Source organism: Sturnus vulgaris, chromosome 6 (genome assembly GCF_052056855.1).
Source record: "Sturnus vulgaris isolate bStuVul1 chromosome 6, bStuVul1.hap1, whole genome shotgun sequence".
NCBI classification, from domain to species: Eukaryota; Metazoa; Chordata; class Aves; order Passeriformes; family Sturnidae; genus Sturnus; species Sturnus vulgaris.
The window spans coordinates 33,743,379-33,764,046 of record NC_142248.1 but is presented as its reverse complement, the minus strand read 5'-3'; the positions used below and the strand labels follow the sequence as shown (position 1 = coordinate 33,764,046).

The 20,668-nt window shown below is 39.1% G+C and overlaps 1 protein-coding gene across 1 annotated transcript; it reads left to right on the top strand.

Moving 5' to 3' along the window:
* Positions 1-6,542: 6,542 nt before the first annotated feature.
* LOC106858055 (serine protease inhibitor A3M-like) lies at positions 6,543-12,890 on the top strand. Its single transcript, XM_014884495.2, has 5 exons — positions 6,543-6,601; positions 9,230-9,892; positions 10,719-10,989; positions 11,564-11,711; positions 12,521-12,890. The coding sequence occupies exons 2-5, from the start codon at positions 9,247-9,249 to the stop codon at positions 12,713-12,715; spliced, it is 1,260 nt and encodes a 419-aa protein (XP_014739981.2). The 5' UTR covers positions 6,543-6,601; positions 9,230-9,246; the 3' UTR covers positions 12,716-12,890.
* The last annotated feature ends 7,778 nt before the right edge of the window (positions 12,891-20,668 follow it).

Here is a 20,668-nt window from a genome sequence, read left to right as displayed (position 1 = left end):
TTAATGTGAATTAGCTCTCAGTATACCAGTTCTAAACTGGTTTTCCTCAACATCTATTACCTTCGAGTATATGATAAATCTGGTTTTAGTTCACAAAAAAAGGCAAATTAGAATAAAACTATGAGTGGCAAAATAATGACATCCTCACTCCTCAGGTTCTTTACAACTGATGAAGAGGATTTTCCATTCCAACTTGAAGAATTGCGTGCACAATTGAAACTTTCTTGTAAACAATTGTTTTCTTTCTAGTCAGCTTTTTCTACAATTGCCTTTAAGTAATGTTCATTATCCCTTATTTGTATTAGCTTCACATAAAATAAATTACCTTTCTGTACCAAGTGAAATTTCAATACATTGAATTTTTCACAAGTCGTGACAAAAATTTAAATATTCAGCAAATTGCCTAAAAATTGTTTTGAATTTTGTTTTCCATGCTATTGTTAAATAGTAGAAAAATTTATCACTTCATATTATCTTATAAAATAAAAATTAGCATGGAACATTTTCATCATTTCTCTTTCAAAATGTTGACAAAGTCAAATATTCATGAAAATGTTAAAGTTTCTTGGACTCTGCTTTTTTACATGGAAATTTCTCTCTCAGACAACTTCCAAGAAGTTTTTTCTGAGAAAAGATTTTTGAGTGGAACATTAAGAGCTACAGGAAAAATCTGGATACTTGTGCAATCTAGGAAAGTTTCTCAGGTGTGGGAAAAATGTTGAGCATTTGTGAAGTAGATTGTAAGTAATAGAACATTGAAGCCATAGCTTGGGTATAACCCTACTTCCATCTTCCATCAAAGATAAACAGGAGCCTCCAGCTCAAAGAATTTAGGGACTTCTTAGCTTTGGCTGGCCACTGAATGCCTATAGAGAAGTAAAAATAATTACTTTTACACTGAACTGTGAGCAGAAATATGTTAGAACATGCCGGTAAAAAATATCCTCCTTTGTAGATAGTGATTCCTCTTAGGCATAGTCTTGGCTTCCAGGATTCTGTTTCTGGTGAGGAGACCTTATTCACTGTGTTTCAGAAATTACTTCAGGAAGGATCCCAATAGTTCAGAGATTTCCGGAGATCAGGGAAGACTCAGTGCCATCTCTGCTGTAATATTTGGGTGTTGGGTTTGGAGCTATAGTAATTAAGCGTGTGGAGGCGAATTAGAAAAACAAACGTGTTTGTTAAGAGATTAATTCAATCATCATTAGTATGAGAGTCGGAGCATTCACAAAGGCCGGAGACCGGTTCAAACTGGTTTTCATAATCCCCACCCACCTAAGTTCTACCAAAGGCATTAATTAAAAAAACATTGCATCATCAAGAAAAATAAAATACTCTCACTGGCTGATCAATGAACCTAAGAGCAGGACATCATCACCTAGAAGCTCTTGTGACCTGATTAACCTTTTTGCTCTCTACGGCTGACCCCGTTCTTGCTGACCCCAGCCCTAGAAGTGCCACAATGCTGTGCTGCTCTATGCAAGACGACACCTGGATATTCTGTGAAAATCAGTCTGGGCTTTCCCTCAGCTCCAGAGGTTAAGTTTCAAGGAAGGGTCTTGCTGTGACTCCTTTGGGAATACCTTCCTGTATAATTCTTCAACAGGCTGTATTTGCCATTGCTCTCCAAGATAGTGGAGGAAGCAGGGGTAGAGGAATGGTGTGCCAAGATGAGAGTGGTCTGCAAGTGACTGTGTGTGATGTGAGGAAAGGCAGAAAAAGAATGTCAGAGGAGATATCAGTACATAGGAGACAACACTGGACAGGGTATCGTCAAGTTTGGATTATAGAAGTTTTGTCACAATTCCAACAGTTTTGCTTTTAAAAGTAACAGGTTTGAGATGCTTGTGTAATAGTTGATTACGTAGAAAAATGGCTTTGTTTAATTTGTCTGTGTATTGACCTAGAGTAGGATTTTTAAAAGCTATGTGTGTTGGTCTAAATCTTCTCCCAACATGGTTAAAAGCAGTGGCCATAACAAAATTTAATCTACTCTATATCCATTCAAAATCAAATTGAAACCTGTCTCCCTTCTGCACTTGTTCCCTGGTGCATTCCTGTGTTTGTACCCTCATTTTCAACAGAGATGTCCTGTGTAAGTCTGAGGGAGATTGACAAGGTGTAAATTAAATGTAAATGGTAAATTAACTCTGTGGCTTGCAAGACCACTTTCTGTGTCCTTTCTTCGAGCATTAGCCAAAATCCATATGGTGAGCTTGGACAGCTGAGCTTCTGAGTCACAGAATAATGTCATTACTGTTTACTTCAATCCACTTTGACCAACTTTACTTGATCAGCTATGTGACTGAAGGTAGACATTTGATTCAGTATCACTCAGGAGTACACAGGAGGTAAAGAAAGCAATTCAGATGAGATGGTCCCAGATAGCAGGGTCAGTGGACCAAATGGGAAGGTGAAGAATTCTTTAATGAAAGCTTTCAGAATTATGTTAGTTGCTTAAGTCTTGAATTACTCATTGGGATGGTTCTTGTTAACTATATTTTCATACTGTATAGGCACACATTTATTAAAATTTTAAGTACTATATTGCTGTTGGAAACCCATAATTAATTGATTAATTCCTTTCTTTCTTTAACGCAAGAACATTATTAGGAAAGAAGGACAGACCAGTAGTTACAAAGCATTGGGTTGGGACTTGGGAGTTTCTGCTTCCCTTCCCAGCTCAGTCACAGGTTTGTGTTGTAGAAACTTAGCTTCTTGACTGCTTATAGCTGCCCACTAAGACTGACCATCCTTCCTCTCTTAGCTTGCATAGTCAGAGCAGGAGTTTGGTGCCTTACCATAGCTAAATAATATGATTTTAAAAGCACAGTACTGGATGGGCAATAGATGAAGTGGTTCAGGTGAAACAATCCCTGCTGGCGTGATGCTTGGGTCAAAGTGAAAGACAAATAAAAAAAAAATTCAGTGAGCACAATAGTCTTGTCCTTCTCTATTTTCCTGTATAAGATTCTTATGCTGTAAGTGCTGGCAACAGATATTTGCACTTTCAAGACATGAAAGAAAAATGTCTGGTAAAAGGATTGGCTTGTGCAGTGTCATGTGGAGCATACAGGTTATTAATATTTGCAATACTTGGGTGTGCTTAATCACCCATGCTGTAATGTACCTCATAACTACCACCCCTTGAATACAAGTGCTAAGCATACCAGGAAAGAAGTAAAGTAAAGTCCAGATGACTTTTTATGGAAGTTTGCAATTGAGGAAACTTTCAAATTTCACTTTGAAGCTGTATAAAGCTGCATCCTGCAGACCACAGATTTTCAAATTGTGTATCACTGTTATCAAGTGAAGTGTCATGGAATAAAACTGATAAAAATGATCCTATCTTTGTTAAACTCAATAAAGAACTAAAGTAATGCTCAAGACTTTTGAAAGTAATTTTATATTTTCACATCATCTAATCTCAGTGAGGAAGTTAGATGTGTCATTTTTATTTTACAGATGAGAAAATTGAAGTCTATTAGTGTTAGTGATGTTCCCAAGGCCAAAACTGAGCTGCTCAACAGAGATACCATATATCCTGAATTTTCAGCAGTTCTCTTATTAGGTGGTCCATCCCAATCTGAAATCATTCCAGTATCCCTAACAGTACTTGGCCAATGAAAGATATTATTGGAGATATTTATGTTCAATATTATTATTTTGTCATCTATTTTGGCAGTTAGAAAGAAAAGAAAAGAAAACAGAGTGCATACTATTCTTTCACAATATCCCCAGTGGAAGTCACCCAGATATTGTAATCTTGATAGCTCTTTCATTACTAATATTAGTGTTACAGAAATACTCAGGTCTGAAAAGAAAATCCATGGTAAAGTTGTTACATGTAAAAATAATGAAAAGTCAGCCTTCTTTTTAAAGATTCTTGGGCCTAAAAGAAGGTTTATAATGTTAGAGCAACCTGCCTACTCTCCTGCCCTGTTCACAGGAGACTGTGGTTCCTGTCATACCTGCCAACCTGCACACACCAAAGCAGCAATAGGGGATTCAGTTGTTGTTATCAGTGCACCATACATGTAACATACCTGCTACATTTAGTGCATAATTTGCAACTGGAATTGGTTTTCCATCTGAAAAATTATGATGAGTTTTCACTATTGATCATTGCCACTGGTAATTTTTTTAAACTCTCGTCCCTGTTCTCTACTTAGTTCATATGAATGATGCTAAATCTAATTACAAAAAGTTCTGTGCTTGGAACTTGTGCAAGTTTTCTTCATAATTTATAGACTATATTTCACAGTCCCTTTCTAAACTACTGAATTTTGTCTTTCTGATAGGGCAGTAGATACTCTGAGAAGTATTGAAAGCATGGCATGACCACAATGAACAGATTGTGCCTTTATTCTTCATTATATACCTCAACCAACCAGAAAAAAACAGTTCATCAGACATGCATATATCTCCAATCTTAGAAATTTTCCTGCACTCTGAGTGACCAATCCATCCCAAAGACTATTACATAATTCAAGGCCATTAGCAAGGAAATGGAGGGGAAGGCAATGTCCATTTTCTTCCTAATTCCATATTCCATTTCCTTCATATTGCTGCTCTGTCAATATGCTTGTGGTCTATATTCTTTACACTAAAAAGTGTTTGTGTAAGTTATGACATAATAGATTCATAGGTATAAAATTTTTTTATATTTGAAGTAATGTGGATTCGTGAGCCATAATCCCAGAAGAGTTTTATTGTTGCTAAATTAACACAAAAACTCTGATTTCCTTACCTAATGTATAGAAGCATAACAAGAACACTGGACAAGTTGAGTGCTTCTCTTGCCATTGAATATATCAGTCACTGGTTAATTAAGAACTCTTTAAACCTGCTTTGTAATGTTCCATTCAAAACAAAACAAACTGTCATGAAGATGTTTGCAAGGTATTAGTAAATGCATAAAATGAATATATGGTTCTATTTCTTCTAAAGACATCAAAATGTGAGCTGGGGTGTGGCATAGAAACTGACCTACATGAGCTATACAACAGTAATATGGACTCATGCAATGTAGACCTTTTTGTGGTTTTAATTATCAGAAGGAATAAAGCACATCTGTTTTGTTATTTCTGTGTTCTGTACTTTTATTCCTATAAAAAATAAATTGGAGAGCAAAAGATCTAGTTCATTAGATAAATGATCAGTATGAAGCTGGTTAACATGGTTTCATACCTTAGAGTTGAAACTGTGGTCAGCAGGGAGGCAGGACTCTAATAGCTCATGGCAGTGCGTGCTGCACCTGGCATGCATACGTCTGTCTGCTCATCAGTTTAGTTTCAAGCTGCTCTAGTACCTTACTTCTGCTGCTATAATGAAATGGTAAGGAAATGCCTTGTTAAAGTTTAGCTTAACATTATTAAAAACAAAACAGTAATTACAAGGCATCACAAACGAAAGAGAAAACAAGAGGCTTATAACCATTTTGTAACACACTTTGCCCTTGACCACCATGACCTGTTATTCACCTGGGCTTTGATGAGTAAAATAATCTCTGTGTTTGTGACCTTTACAGCCAGAGTTAGATAGATCAAGTAAAAAGGGAAGAGAGGAGGGGAGAGGGGAAGAAATATAGAGGAAAACAAAGAAGGGGAGTGTCCGGACAATGTTTATCTATGTTCTGTCTCCACATTTATCTATGTTTGTTATGACAAAATTACACATGTGAGTAAACAAGTACAAAGAAAAGAGTCATCACAAATGGGGAAATGTATTTCATGTCACCATGCAATCATGGTCTTTGTTGTTAATCAGAAAAATTCAGTCATCTTGATTCATCAGCATTTCATTCCTATTGGGAAAAGTTAATGGAAACAAAGGGCACTTGTTTTTATCTGAACAATTTAAAAGTGTGTGAGAGGGCAAGAAGAATGAGAAGTGAGTGCACGCATGCAGTATGCCAACATGTGGGAGTAGACAGCCTGCTACTTGTATTCCCATACCTGCCCAAGGCAGTAAGTGAGATGCACACAGAACTGAGATAGATGAAGGGACCACATCAGCCAGGGCGAGAAACCTATCATGGAAACGTGTCTACCACATACCCCCCCAGTGGTGTTAAGCTAGAGAGTGAGAAGGTGCAGGCAATTCCTTTGTCATCTATATACAGGCTGAGGATCATGCAGAAGATTTGTCTTTGGATAGATTTTGGAAGAGCACCAAGCTGATGCGATACGTGTCTGTCAGCTCCACGTGTGCTTCATCACAACACAGAAAGTCTGACTTCTGGCACCAAGAGTTAGCACCTGTTTCTAGTGCACAACCTCCTGGTTTCCAATAGGATCTTAATCCCACAACATTTGCAGGAAAGCTCCTCTGTGTGGTCAGAGGCAACACAGAGGATGTCACAGCTACTACCGAGATGGCTGAAGATTGTCAGCTTCTTTGGCTGAATAACAGAGATGATCCTCACGAACCCTGTTTCATCAATATTTGCTTTGTTTCCTCCTTTTTTTTGGTTGGCTCTAATTTTTATCGGGTCTGTGTAATGTTTAACATCTCTAATTCAGCAGAAGATGATGAAGCAGTATAAGTAACCGTGTGGGGAACAGCATGGTCTGCTGAATGCAACGGGGACTCTGATTTTGTAAGTATGAAACGTGCATTTTTTTTAGAGAGTTGGAAATTATGTTTTCTGCAGTCAATGGAATTTTAATATTAGATTAATTTCATTTGTCTGTTTGTGATTTGGCTGTGTGTGGATGTTGCAATGAAACATTAACCAAGCAGACATGCAAGGGACCAGTGAGACCTGCTGTTCTGGGGGAATATGCTTGGACTGAAATCAAACTAAAAAACCCTTTGAAGTCATGGGGACTTATTAAGTACTTGTTAAAAGAGAATACTGATGTAATCACCTTTCAGGTTGGAAACAGTCTTCACAGTGACTCAAAATTAGTATAATCCCACTAGTGACTGAACAACCAGGTCCAATTTAAAAACTCTTCTGGTGACTTAATTTATAAAGCAACAATTGAATTGCTAAGACCAGGCTCTCTAATTAGGACTGGGTTGAGTGTAGGGGGTGGGTGGAAGGCCACAATTTAAATATAATTGTCTCTTTTACTCCCATGGACAAACTAATATGTGGTCTGGAAGAGAATTATTTTTCAATTTCCAATTTGCATAAAATGTACTTCCAGGTTTAACAAAGCCTTTACAATTTCTTCAGCTTTGAAATGTTAACAAAAATATTGGTCAGAAATTTTCTAATCTCAAAATGTTGAAATCAGCATAATTTTAATCTCTAAAAGGAAAAGTACATGAGGAAAACTTGTTGAAAATATTCGGTGTGTTCCAGCTTTTGGTAGAAGTACTTATTTTAGATTTCTGTAGAGTTATAATACCAGGAGAAGTTTTTTAACTGATCTGTTATAGCAGAAGTTAAAAACAGATCCATTCCTAATATAAGTTTGCTGCAGAAAAAACAAACAAACCACACTTTTCTTCAGAAATTCTTTAACATTTAGGCTAAGCTCTGTATGGACATAGGAAGTAGAATTATTTTTTTCTTTTCCATTAAAATGTCTAATACCTCAAATAACTACAGAAAAGCAGACTACGGTATATTAAACAACAAATACTTTTGAAACACCTTTCATACGATATTATTTCTTCTTTTTTCCTCAGTACATAGGGGTTGCAAATAGTTGAATCATATTCCCATCTAGGGCCATACTCCATCTTTTGTTTTAAGGAGATTCAAAGCTAGTGTTACCACTTGTTACTGTCCCTGCAGTGGGTCCTGGCTGGCCCTGCCCTGGCCCGGGCAGACAGTACTCTCAGATCCTAGCAAATATGAGAACACACAGCTATCTATATCTTCGTTTTGAAAACAAGGAAGACCACCAATACAGAAATAAAACTACTGGTTAGTCACCCAAAATCCTTGAACTTGGGCTGCCATCAGGAACTCTAAATCTTTAGATAATATATACATGCATCTTTCACATCTAGGAATTAATGTAGGACCAAAAGAGCTTTACCATGGACATGGGAAAATACATTCCGGAAAGAAAAGGATACAAACAGGCTGTGTTGGCTGGAAAACAGAAGAGATCCCATGACAGTAGAAAAGTTCTAGAAATGTTTTCATGCTCAATATGTGAGGGCAAAAAGCTAATTTTCATCAACAGCTTGTTACAGTTCTGAAGGGGGTCTATATGGGGTGCCTCCCCAGAGCTGCAGGGAACTGAGCTCAGTAAACCAGAGTCTTTTTCCAGCTCATGGGGAGAGCAGGCCACTCGTGAGAAGTATATCATGTCAGCTTTAGGAGAACAAGTCTAATGAAGAAACTTGTAATCTCCAAAGGAATTAATCTATCTCCTTTGATATCCAAATGGGATGAGTGTTCCTCTTCCTCTTTGACCCAGATTCCATGAAGGTTAACCCATGGTGAGGGCAAACCACCACTTAAGAAATTCCAAAAACTCGTTGCATCTCCCCCAAAAGGAGGATGCCTTCATTCCAAACGTTCACCTCTTTATTTGATGCAAATCTGCTGTTTGCCACATGTCCTTGTGCCCACCTCTCTGTGCACTGCTGTCATGGCCCAGGGTGCTCCAGGCTTTTGCCTTGAAGTTCACACAGGTGACCTTCCACCACTTATCAGCTGCAGCCAGTAACTGGCCTTGTGAGTAAGTAACCATGAAGTAAACAGGAGTGTGAATTTAAAATACAGAGGATAGTCCATGATAGCTCTCTGTCCATGTACTGCTACCCTGAGGAAAGTGAAGGAGTTTGCACAGTCCCAGTCAATAGTGAGCTGCCTCACATTTCCCCACATTTATCAAACTGCTTTTGGGAAGATGCTGTGGAGTATTTGATGTCTTTGAAACCCATACCCTGTCTTACCTTGTAATAACTTGTTTGTTTAGATGTACCCTATAGGAGACTGTTTTGGGAAGATAATGTCATTGTTAACAAAGATTATTATGGACTGTAGCTTTATATTTCCATTGCCAGTGGAAAAAATCATTGATTTTTCAGAGTAGTTACCATGGAATATTTTTTGTTTTGCCTGACATTTTAGTCTATAACCTATTTGAATTTGTTAAATAAATTTGACATTGTGCCCTTGAGATCTTTAAGCATGCTATATTAGATATTTACAATTGAACTATGCAACATTTATGCTAACAAACTATTCATTATTTCTTACTACCAAGCACATCATTACCATCTGCTCATTTAATGACTGTTTATTTTGTGGCAGAATAATTTGAAAAGAAGATGAAGTGTCTCCTGTGCCTGTGTTTACTCCTTGCTGTTCTTTGTGCTGTAACCCATTGCTGCCCTGAAGACATTTGCCATGAAGTCAACAATACTAACCTGAAGGATGGAAGAGAAAATTTATTAATATATAGTTGTGACAAGAAAGGCTCTAACTATGCAGATTTTGTATTTAGATTTTACAAGCAGGCTTCATCAAAAGAAACGGATAAAAATGTTTTCTTTTCTCCCATGAGCATTTCCACTGCCTTTGCCATGCTGGCTGTTGGTGCTAAATCAACCACTCTGTCTCAGATTTTTGAAGGACTGGGCTTTGACAACCTGACTGAGACTCGTATACATGATGTACATGAAAGTTTCCACAAAGTTTTGTCAGTACTGAACTGTGCAGATGTTAATATCACATTAAATATAGGGAATGCCCTCTTCACAGCTACTGGGTATGAACCACAGGAGTCATTTTTACAAAATACCAAAGAATTTTATGATGCAGATTTTTTCTCCAGTGATTTTCATAAACCAGAAGAAACTACAAAGCAAATCAATAAATATGTAGAGGAGAAAACCAAGGGGAAAATTCCTGAATTAGTAGGTCATCTTGATCCAAGTACTGTACTGGTTCTTGTTAACTATATTTACTTTAAAGGTAAGAAAATTCACATAATATTTCAATATTTAATAATTTCAATATTTAATTCAATAAGTTTTGATACAAAATAAAAATTTTAGGGAACTTCTGATGATTTATTACCAGAGTGATGATTTAGGAAAGAGCTAAACTTTGCAGGACCTTTCAAATAAAGATTAGATCTGGCCAAAAGCAGAGTATCTGATTGTTGAGAAATACTGATTTCTTGCTTTTGACTCAATTTGCTTGAAAGCTGTGGACAGAAAAGTTCCACTCTAGTGGATCCTCATAGACAAGGATCCACATAGTCTCACTAGTCAGACTTGGTGGACTGACATCCTTGCACAGGCACCCCAGTTTCATGGTAGATCTACTAGCTGGTCTTCGTGAAAACTTAGGACAAAGCATCTTGGTGGCCTGTGTTTCTGGAGCCTTGCTCAAATGCTAGGACTCTTTAATTGGTGATGAGGCTGAGTGCCATCAGCTTGCATGGGATATGGCCTAACAGAAAAGGCATAAGAAGGTCCTGTGACTGAAGGCTTAAATGATTGCTTTTAAATGGCATGAAAGGCTTTACACAGGCTTACAGTAGAGGAAGGACTCTCAACTGGTCATCAGCCTTTGGTTGTTCTTCAGCAGCACTTGACATGTTCACATGAAATATAGCTTTCTGCACAGCTAAAATGCTTTATTGTGTGTTATGGAGGACGTTGAAGTGATTTAGGGAGCCTCTTTTCCCATCAATATATCTCCTGTGTCCTACATTAAAGCTGGTCTAATTTAGATGAACCATTCTTTATGATCTTGACATTTGAGTACAACAACATCTCTTTTTCCCCATTAGCTGCCTGGGAAAAGTCTTTTGATCCTTTGCTTACATATGAAGATGATTTTTTTGTGAACACAAATGCATCTGTTAGAGTCAACATGATGCAGCGTGATGGTGTCTCAAACATTTATTACGACCAGGATCTCTCCTGTGTGGTGGTAGAGCTGCCTTACCAGGGCACTGCAAGAGCATTGCTTATTCTGCCTGATGATGGGAAGATGAAGCAAGTGGAAGATGCTCTCTCCAAGGAAACTGTTTGTAAATGGGATAGCAGACTTGTGACCAGGTAACTCTAAGTGTATGGACTGCTATATTTGAGGATAGATCACTGTTTTAAGAGAAAATGCCAATTTCGGATCACTCCTGGACATAATGCCCTTATTTCATAAAGGGAAGTTTTAAGCAATTCCCCAAATGAGTCAGAGAAGAACATAATCACTAAGAAACTGCAGCCTCAAAACTTGCCTGGCTACTTTTTGACTCCTTACCTCTTCTTTCATGGTGTCACCATGTCTTAGATTTTATCCTCCTCTTCCCTTACTTTAGGCTTTCCACTAAAGTCTGCTGACTCTCTGTAACGCTTTAGCCAAAAAACTCTACTAGCTGCACATGTGGCACTGGGATGAAAGAGCTACAATTAAGAATTTTTTCTTTTCCCAAAATGCAGTAGAGAATGTAGATACAAGAAGATGGTGCATCTCTCAGGATGCCAAAATTGCTCAAGGAATACAGAGACTACCATCAAACAAATTTGCAATCAAAAGAATGCTTTCAAGTGTTGCTGAGTTGCATACTATCCACCCTGCTGGCTGAAACAAGGCTGCAAGGGCTCACTGCTCTTTTGTTTTTTCAATCAACAGGAGATTAAATCTGCAGTTGCCAAAGTTTTCTATTAGTGGGTCTTACGATGTTAAAACCCTGTTTGAGCAAATGGGCATTACTGAAGTGTTCTCAGGTAATGCTGATCTGTCTGGAATTAGTGGCAATCATGATCTCCAGGTTTCACAAGTAAGTAGACCAAGCAGGTGATGGGATGGTGGTTGGTTGTTTTAATCAGTTGTGTCTGGGATTTTTAAAGACTATTTCCTTCTTTATATTACTGAAGTTGTAAGTAAAACTCACCATGGCATATAGAGGCTAGCTCAGTAGTTGTGCTTTTCACAGAAAGAATCTGCCAGCTCACCTTTTTATTACTTTAATGTTGTTATTAAAAAGCTGGATATTAAATACATAGAAAAATTGGGCAATATTTTAAATAACTTCTTGGCAGTGGAATATAATAGTTTACATGAAGTTGTGTCAAGTAAACTACAAATGAGGAGTTCATTATGATATTTGTGTTGATTAATACCTCAATTTTTAATATTCCCAAAGTTTTCAGGGAATCTCCAGTTTGCAGTAGCAGAATTTGACTATGTCACTTTGAGCTATGATTTAATGCTAAAAATGCCAAATACTGTCCTACATTAGCATTTAAACAGCAGATTTTAATTAACCTTGAAATAAGAGAAAGTGCTGCTAGTAGAAATCTAAACCATCTAAGAAAATAAACTAGCTTGTAATGGGGTATTTTTATCCCACTCTAGTCAGCACTGGTGAGAATGCATTTCAGTGTGTCCATGCTAATTTTTGGCCCTCCTTGCTCAGTCCTGGCATAGAAAATACTCTTGTTTCAAAGTGTTGTTTGTCATACAATAAAGTTTCATCCACTGGATTTATTACTCCTTTCTTCTCCTAAATGTTCCATAAGAAAATTTATTTTACTCTTGCTTCCTGTCCCACATATAAACCACAGTGTTTTCTCCTATTCTGTGCAGGCAATTCACAAGGCCTTGCTGGAAGTTGATGAGGCTGGAACTGAGGCTGCAGGAGCCACTGCCATAATTTTCACCAGAGTTTCCTTTACTTCTCGTACCATCAAATTCAACAGACCTTTTCTTATTTTGATCTCTGACAAACAAACTGGCACCACACTTTTCATGGGGAAAATTGTTAATCCTACTCAGGAGTAATCCCCGGGTTATTTGGCATACTGATACCGGGTATGGGTTATAATGGTTACAGTGTTTGCAGTTTTGGACTAGGTAGTGATGCTAACTAATCTCTGATTGAGGGATATTCAGAAGTAAATGAGAAATTTCCTTATCAAATTAATAAGAATAAAACATTGTAAAAAATCACCATAAACTGACACTTTTTCAATGTAATATTTTCCCCAGTTGAATTATTGAATTGGGTTTGCATGGCAAGGTCTTGGTGGGGGGCTGGGGGAGGGGGGGGAATGCTATAGGGGTGACTTCACTAAAGAGCTCTCAGAAGCTTCTCCCATATTTGAGACAGCCACTGCCAGCCAGCTCCAGGATGGATCTGCTGCTGCTCAAGGATGAGCCAATCAGGAATGATAGCAACAATCCTGTGGTAACATATTTGAGAATGGAATAAAGTTATTTCACAGAAGTAATTGAGGCCAGAGGAGTGCAGAATGAGAATAAATGACAGAAACCACCCTCCAGACACCAAGGTCAGTGAAGAACGAGGGGAGGAGGTGCTTCAGGTGCCAAAGCAAAGATCCATCTGCAGGCTGTGGTACAGACCATGGTGAGCAGGCTGTCACCTTGCAGCCCATGGGGGTCCAGGGGAGAGCTGAAATCCACCTACAGCCCATGGAGGCCCACTCGGGACTAGGTGGTTGTTCAAAAGAAGGTTGTGAGCCCATGGGAAGCCCACACTGGAGCAGACTCCTGGCAGGACCTGTAGACCCATGAAGAGAGGAGCCCACTCTAGAGCAGGTTTGCTGCCTGGGCTTGTGACCATGTAGGGACCTGTGCAGGAGCAGCCTGGGCCTGAAGGAAGGACTGCATCCTGTGGAAGGGACTGTGCTGGAGCAGTTAATAAAAAGCTGTATTCCATGGGAAGGACTCACACTGGAGAAGTGGAGGACTGTCTCCTGTGTGAAGGACCCCACAGTGGAGCAGGGAAAAGACTTCTCTCTGCAGCAGCAGAACCGTGTGATGAACTCACCATGAGCCTTATTGCCCTTCTCCCTGAGCTGGGGCAAAGGTAGTTTGAAGATTTGTTTTACTTCTCATTATCCTGCTCTGGTTTTGATTGGTAATAAATTCAATTAATTTCTCCAAGTCGAGCCTATTTTGCCTGTGACAGTTTGTGATCTCTCTCTATACTAATCTCGACTCATGAACCCTTCATTTTATTTTCTCTGCATTTTCCGGTTGAGGAAAGGAATGATAGAATGAATTTAGTAGGCATTTGTCATCCAACCAGGGTTAAACTACCACAACAATTCCACTTATTAATACATTTTTCAAATTTTCCATGGAAGATAACTTTTTATTAAGTATGTTGTTATCGTTAAAAGTGAATTCTCTCTGCTAAGGAGTTTTGTCCTGCTTTCACTTCTGGATTACTCACCAAAATCTTTATCCCAACAGGTAACAACTGTTGTCATTCTACCATGTCTTCTCCAGTATTTACCTGAGCTGGTCCCTACAGACTCCTTTCCTCCTTATATCACTCTTTGCTGCCTAGGCTGCTCTTTGTCCTCAGTCAAGCTGTTCTTTCTCACATGTTCCAACTCTTTGCTTAGGACATCTTAAGAAATCATTGACAAAAAAAAGGAGAAAATAATCCCAGAAACAACAGATTTATTCTGATGTAGTTCTTACTGTATGTGCCTCTTTGCACTCCACAAGGTCAGCAAACAACTGTAAGAGACAATGGCATTAGGCATAGCATAAACTGTCAAACAATTGTCTGTGAAAAAATGTCATTCATGAATAATTGATGTTGATGATCAATAAAATATATAATGAAATTTAAGTATATCACCTAAGGAATTACTCCAGTCTCTTGTATCATTCTGTAAATATATTAAAAACAACAAACACCTTCAGTCACTTTTACTAACATAGCAGATATCAGTAAAATACGTCTTAAAGCTGTTAAATGAGTGCAATTTTTGTCATATGGAAAATGTGATTCTTCACATTCTCTCTTTTTGTGCCTATTTGGGTAAAACCTGTTTTCAAGAAATACCTAAAGAGTTTCTTGCTGTTGTGGGTCTGTAGATCACCCACTCTTATTGCAGTGGAGCACTGGGGCTAAGCTCTACAGCAGACCATTTATTACACAGCTGCTGAGGCTAACTTTGACAGCTTCTATCTCACTGTACTGCTTTCATGCCATTGCATATTGATCCCGGATATATTTTTTGCAAGTGGAGTTGAGTCCCCATCACTGGGAAGATGAGGCTTCTGAATGTTCACTGCTCATTTCTACAGTGATCCTGGCAGTCTGTTTTGAGCACTGCAAAGGTAAAGCAAGCCCCAAATCAACCAACGAGCTCCTCACCCCTGACATCTCTCTGGCTTCTGACCTGTTCTCCCAAACTTGGCCCACCTTACACAGAGGTGCTCTACAGGGGCCCGTTGGTGTAGGATTGGGCTGGTGTATGGGGAGCTGTGCTTCTGACCCAGGGGGATGTGGAAATTGCTGCCTTGTATGAGTCCCTTTGCTCTGAGTGGCAACAACTTGGTGGAAGCTCTGAGCTATTGCTCCTCATGAGGCAAGGTGGCATCGCTCAGGGGACTGGGAGAGACCACACCTCTGTGCAAAGCAGTGGCTTTTACAGAGCTAAGGTCAGTGATAACTCCCTGTGGTGTGGGGCAGCCTGCTCTGGGGTGCCTAAAACAAACTCAACAGGAGCTGGGAGCAGTTCCTGTGAGATCCCATCCTGATAACTCTGTGTACCACGGTTAGAAGGTAGGATGGTGAGATTTTTATCAGAGCCACGAGATTTTTATCAGAGTGTGGTGACAGAAAAACAGGTTCTTGGCCTGTTGCTAAAGGGAAAGAAGTTAGGAAAAGTCCTATAGTTGCTAGGACAGAGCAAAAGCTTTGGGAAATCACACAACTTCTTTCCCCATCAACCTCCCAGACCCTTGGGTTTGAGATGGTAGGACAACAGCTGCATTAGTAGTTTCCCTACTGGACCTAAATAATGACTGCTGCTAGCAAAAGTATAAAATGGGATAGCTCTGAATGCTGGTTTGGGAGCTATCTACCAAACTGTGGAGCATCTCTACAGTTTTCCTCCAGCTGAGCAACTTCATGCTCCAGACCAGCTGGTTTACCTGAATTGTAGCAGGGACCAGGGTAGGAAGAGGGATCATCCTAAATCCCTCTGGAAGATGGGGATGTGTAGAGGACAGGAAACTAATAAATCTTGTGCCAAACATACACCAAAGCAGAAAAATGCCTACAGTTCATAGTATGAAGATCTGTAGAGCCTGGGCACTGAACATACCTTGCTGATATTACTCTCAGCATAGTTCTGATAATATTCCTTAGAAACTGGACAATTCTGCAAAGTTTTGTAGGGAGATGGAGTATTTTTTCTAATTCCAAGAAAATCTGCTTTGGTCTTCTTTGCATCATTTGTCCTTACAGCTTTATTTTGTCTTAATACGTGATGGGGAACCCTCTTCATTCTGTTAGTGTTATTAAATAGGTACACAAAAAAGGAAGGATTCTGATAGACATAAATAACTACAATTTTCATTTAAGGACTGTGTATTTAATCTGTGGTAAGCACATGTGTTTTATGGTGCCTCTCATTCATCTGGAGATGTTTTTATTCCTCTAAAATTCCCACTCATGCATTCTCTCAGCTTATAGGGTAGGTGGATCCAAACTAAGCCCTGAAAGAAAACTAGACCTTTATAAGCCAGAGGTTGTAACCTTTATAACCTAATCCAACTGCCTTCCTGCAGTGACAGTCAACAGGAGGGGATAATACAGCTTACAGTGAAGATGTGACCACCTCTCATAAACATCCAACATAAATGGACAGCTCCGGGTCTGTGAGCCATGATCTGACACGCTTGTGGGAAGTTATGAGAAAAAGGACTTACCTAGAGAGAGTTTAACTCAGCTGAGAATCCCTGTGAGGGAAGATAGGGCCACAGGGCTGGGTCCCCGGAAGGCAGCCTAGCTGTGCCCCAGCAGAGCTACCCAACCTGAGTGCCAAACTTCTCCTGGCAGCCTATGAGCCATGTGGGACACTGTAAGTTTGTTCTGTCTGACCTTGTTTATGGTCCAGTGGGACTCTGCTTGATGACAGGATACCTTCTGTCAGTAACTCTCTGTTTGCTTTGCCACATGGCAGAGTCCATGTAGAATGTTGTTACAAAACATGAAGCAGTGGAATTGCAGTGTGTGTTCCTTTCAGCAGTAAGGAGAGGAGCTGACAATGCCAAAAGGCACAGAGAATTTGGATAGTTACAGAAGCACCAGCTGCTCACATAAACTCTGCTGTTCAGATGCTACCAGTATTTTGGACTTTCTTGTTCCCAGCTACGCAATTTGAGCCTCAGCTCTGGTATCTGGAATGCCTTGAATGGGCACATCCACCCTCTCCCCAGAGCCATGTCACCTGCACAGTGTGTGATCACTGCTATTAATGCAAGGAAATGGGAATTTGGACGGGTTGTGAGCCAACCCTATTCTAAATGTTTCAGAAGATTCAGTGCAACAAAAGCTGCAGGCATTTTCCTTGTACTCACACCAATTTCAAGCAGAGAATCACTAAACTCTTAAAACCCAGATGATTGTGATAGTTCCCAGGCAGGGTAGGTTTTGAATGGGGATTCTGAGAACCCAGGTACTCATCTTTGACATGAGTCTTGCTAGGTTTAGAGGTAGGAAAAAACCTCAAACAGCATTAATCCCTAATCCAGGATTCAAATCATGTCTCCAAAGCACAGAGGCACTAGGATTTCCAATCACAGAAAAAGTGCAAGAGAAACGCAAACTTTCTTAAATGTGCATTTCACTTGAAAACTCTAAACATTCACTGCAGTCAGAGTTAGAACAAGTGCAAATTATCAAGAGCAAAAAAGCATGAAGAGCACCATGGGCTATGTACTTCTGAGTCCTGTAACACATCTTCCAAATCTTACCCATCCACACTACATTCCCAGCTAGGAACTGTACATGTGCCCTTACCCACATGGGACAGCTTTCATTAGATGTAAACACAGCATATATATGATGTCATTAATTCCATTTAAACTGCTAGCCACCAAAGACCAATCTGGAAATATCCTTCATTAAGTTCCCAATCCCAGGTATAACAATGAATCCATTTAAAATAATTTGGCAATTGTACTTTCTTCAGACTAACAATTTTAAAGAAAGCTATTATTCATCCATTTCATGTAAATGTCCTTGATATGACTAATACTCTGGTTACACAAAGTCAGCTGATGTTGCTGCAAATTACTTTGGTGGTTTCTTCCAAAAAAGAATTTCAGTGATGAAAGTACCTTTTCAGTCCCATTCTAGTGTTGGAGATGAATTTATTACAAGATAATAAACCTTATTTATACAGTCTTTATTTGGCTTAATTTTTGTTGCATTCAGTTTATTTTCCATAAGCCAATTGGAAAAAAATTCTTATGATTCATTACTTGGCCAAACAATTCGTTATTGTTAGAAAACTGTTAATAGCAATGTGATTCTCATATGGAAGGTCTGAAGAAGACTTTGTCTGATTTGAGCAAATATCTTTTTAAGGAAAAGTTGCTATATTGTTTACTATGTTTCATGTAGAAAAAACAGACCACATGGAAGATGCTCTGATAAAGAAAGAAGTTTGAAATGAAAAATCAGTGTAAAACAAGATCAGAGAATCATAGAATCATTAAGGTTGGAAAAGACCTCCAAGATTATCGAGTCCAACCTATGTGTTATAGTCACCATAAGCTGGTTGCAGCCAGGAAAGAACCTCATAGCAGGAGAAAACGTCTGTGCACAGAGGAGATGAAAGATGTAATAGGTCCTAAAATGCTGTTAGGTTTGCTGCTCTTGCAGATGCAGATTCTCAAGCCATCAAAAAAGCCATACTATAACTTTCATATTCAAAGGGTGGTTACTAGAATATATTTTCTGTTTCTCTAAGTGAGAGCTGTGTGTCTTGGTAAATTTTATAGGTAAAATTTGAAGACATTTTGTGTCTCAGTGGCCCAGCCAAAGATTACCCCCTCATGTCCATGCCTGTGATTGTGCTGTGCAACATATTCAGTGGTATAAAAAGTGACTGAGAAGAGGCGTCTAACAGAAGCAGATATGCTCCAGCACTTCTGTACACTCTTAGATTGGCAGGTTGGGAAAGATGGTGCAGAAAGCATGACAGAAAGCCCACGTAGGTACATCCTAGATCCCAAAGTGTCCTGTGGAGGTATGATAATGTAAGTCATCGATGGAAATGGAATTGTGCTGACCTGCCAGGCTCTGAACTGCAGAGGCTAAGGGCAACCACATAGTCTCTATTTTTGTCTCTATTGAAACTGGGAAGAGAGTTGCTGCATTAAACCATCTCTGATCTGCCAGAATCCTCAAAATCCTAAAATCTTAGAGTCTCAAAGACTTGTTTAAGAAAAGAGATATGAGCAATAAAATCATACAATAAATCTTATTTCATTGAATATATTCATTCAGTTAGTTGATCTTCCTTCTGATTCTTCACTGAGGCCAACCATATTAATCTGTTGTACAATAACAAATGATAACACTTTGCAAGTTTAGCCCTAATACTTTCTATCCAGCTTTGGAAGCAATTAACTTCAAGTGTAATTCCAAAGTATCTACATAAGATATTTTCTAAGTGCTTGATTAAGGCCATGTTTGCATCACAAAAATATAGAACATAAGACATCAATTTAATTTAACACCAAGAGGTTTCTCCGGGTAGGCAACTTCATTTCAAAATAAGAACTTTTATTCTCTGGTGAACTTGTTATTCTAAAAGTTGTTTGCATAAGAAAGGCTCCTTTACACCAAGAGAAAAAGGTCTGTAGGGCAAATTCTACCAGTAAGATGTATTATGAACGAAATAATTATTTCATTATATCAACTATGAGTGAGATCCTTGCAAGAAGCCAACCTTTCCGTGTGATTCTTCTACACTGCTATCTGCAAGTAGAACTGTTATGGAGCCCTGAGTTCTGGGGATTATGGGAAAAAGAGCCCTGTGCCACCATCTCCTGGTAAAATAAAGGAATGGACATGACAAATTCTGACTCATTTTCAAACCAGAAAGAACAGTATCTTTCTGGTTTGTTATTGTGTTGATATGGACTTTGATTTTCTTGCTAAGTTTTAGCTGCAGGTTTGGCAAAATGCTGCACTCGAGCTGACTGCTGTCACACAGGATTGATGGTTTGGTGTTCTGGCAGGTTGTACATATACAGATCAGATCAGCAGTGAAATTACTGGGAAAGAAAAAAAAGAACAAATCGCATAGAAAATCATCTAAATCTCTGGGCCATCCACATATAATCCTATAATAACAGAGGGATAAATGAGAACTATAAAATCTTCAGAAAAAATTGTACTGTTAATCAAAAGGTCTGGAACAGCTCCTGTTGGAAGTGAAAGATTTTCAGCCTTGAAAAGAGACAACTTAAAAGGCATAAAGGAGGCAAAATTTATTTGTGGCAGAGTCTGGGCAAAGGGAGTCTATGTTCCATTACCACACCTGATGCCAGAGCTACAGACCATCACACGAAGCACGTAGGAGCCAAGTTCTGTGCCACTAAAGAGAGATGGCTCTGCACACACAGGCAGTGTATGTGGAGTGGCACAATGCAGGGTGATGCTGCCATTCCAAAGGTGTACCAGTACACTACTTGCTTCTCGTGTTCCTGACATAAATTACCAATGATCAGTATGGCTTTTATTTTTAAATCTGTATCTTTATCCACAATGCAGCCTACAAACAGTAAACTGCCTTGGTAGATATTGCATACTCTGCTTTTCCATTTCATGTTGTGTCTGTTATATATTTCACAGGAGTAAGCCCTGCTAAGCAGCCCCTTTTTCAGGGAGCCCAGACTGCTGGTGGACCAAGGGAAGGCAGGACCAAGGTGCAAATGTAGGGCACTTGG

Bases quoted from the DNA above. Each gene is read 5' to 3' on its own strand.
- LOC106858055 (XM_014884495.2), top strand. From the start codon at position 9,247: ATGAAGTGTCTCCTGTGCCTGTGTTTACTCCTTGCTGTTCTTTGTGCT. The intron at 9,893-10,718 runs GTAAGAAAATTC...TTTCCCCATTAG, and splicing joins TAACTATATTTACTTTAAAG to CTGCCTGGGAAAAGTCTTTT. The intron at 10,990-11,563 runs GTAACTCTAAGT...TTCAATCAACAG, and splicing joins GATAGCAGACTTGTGACCAG to GAGATTAAATCTGCAGTTGC.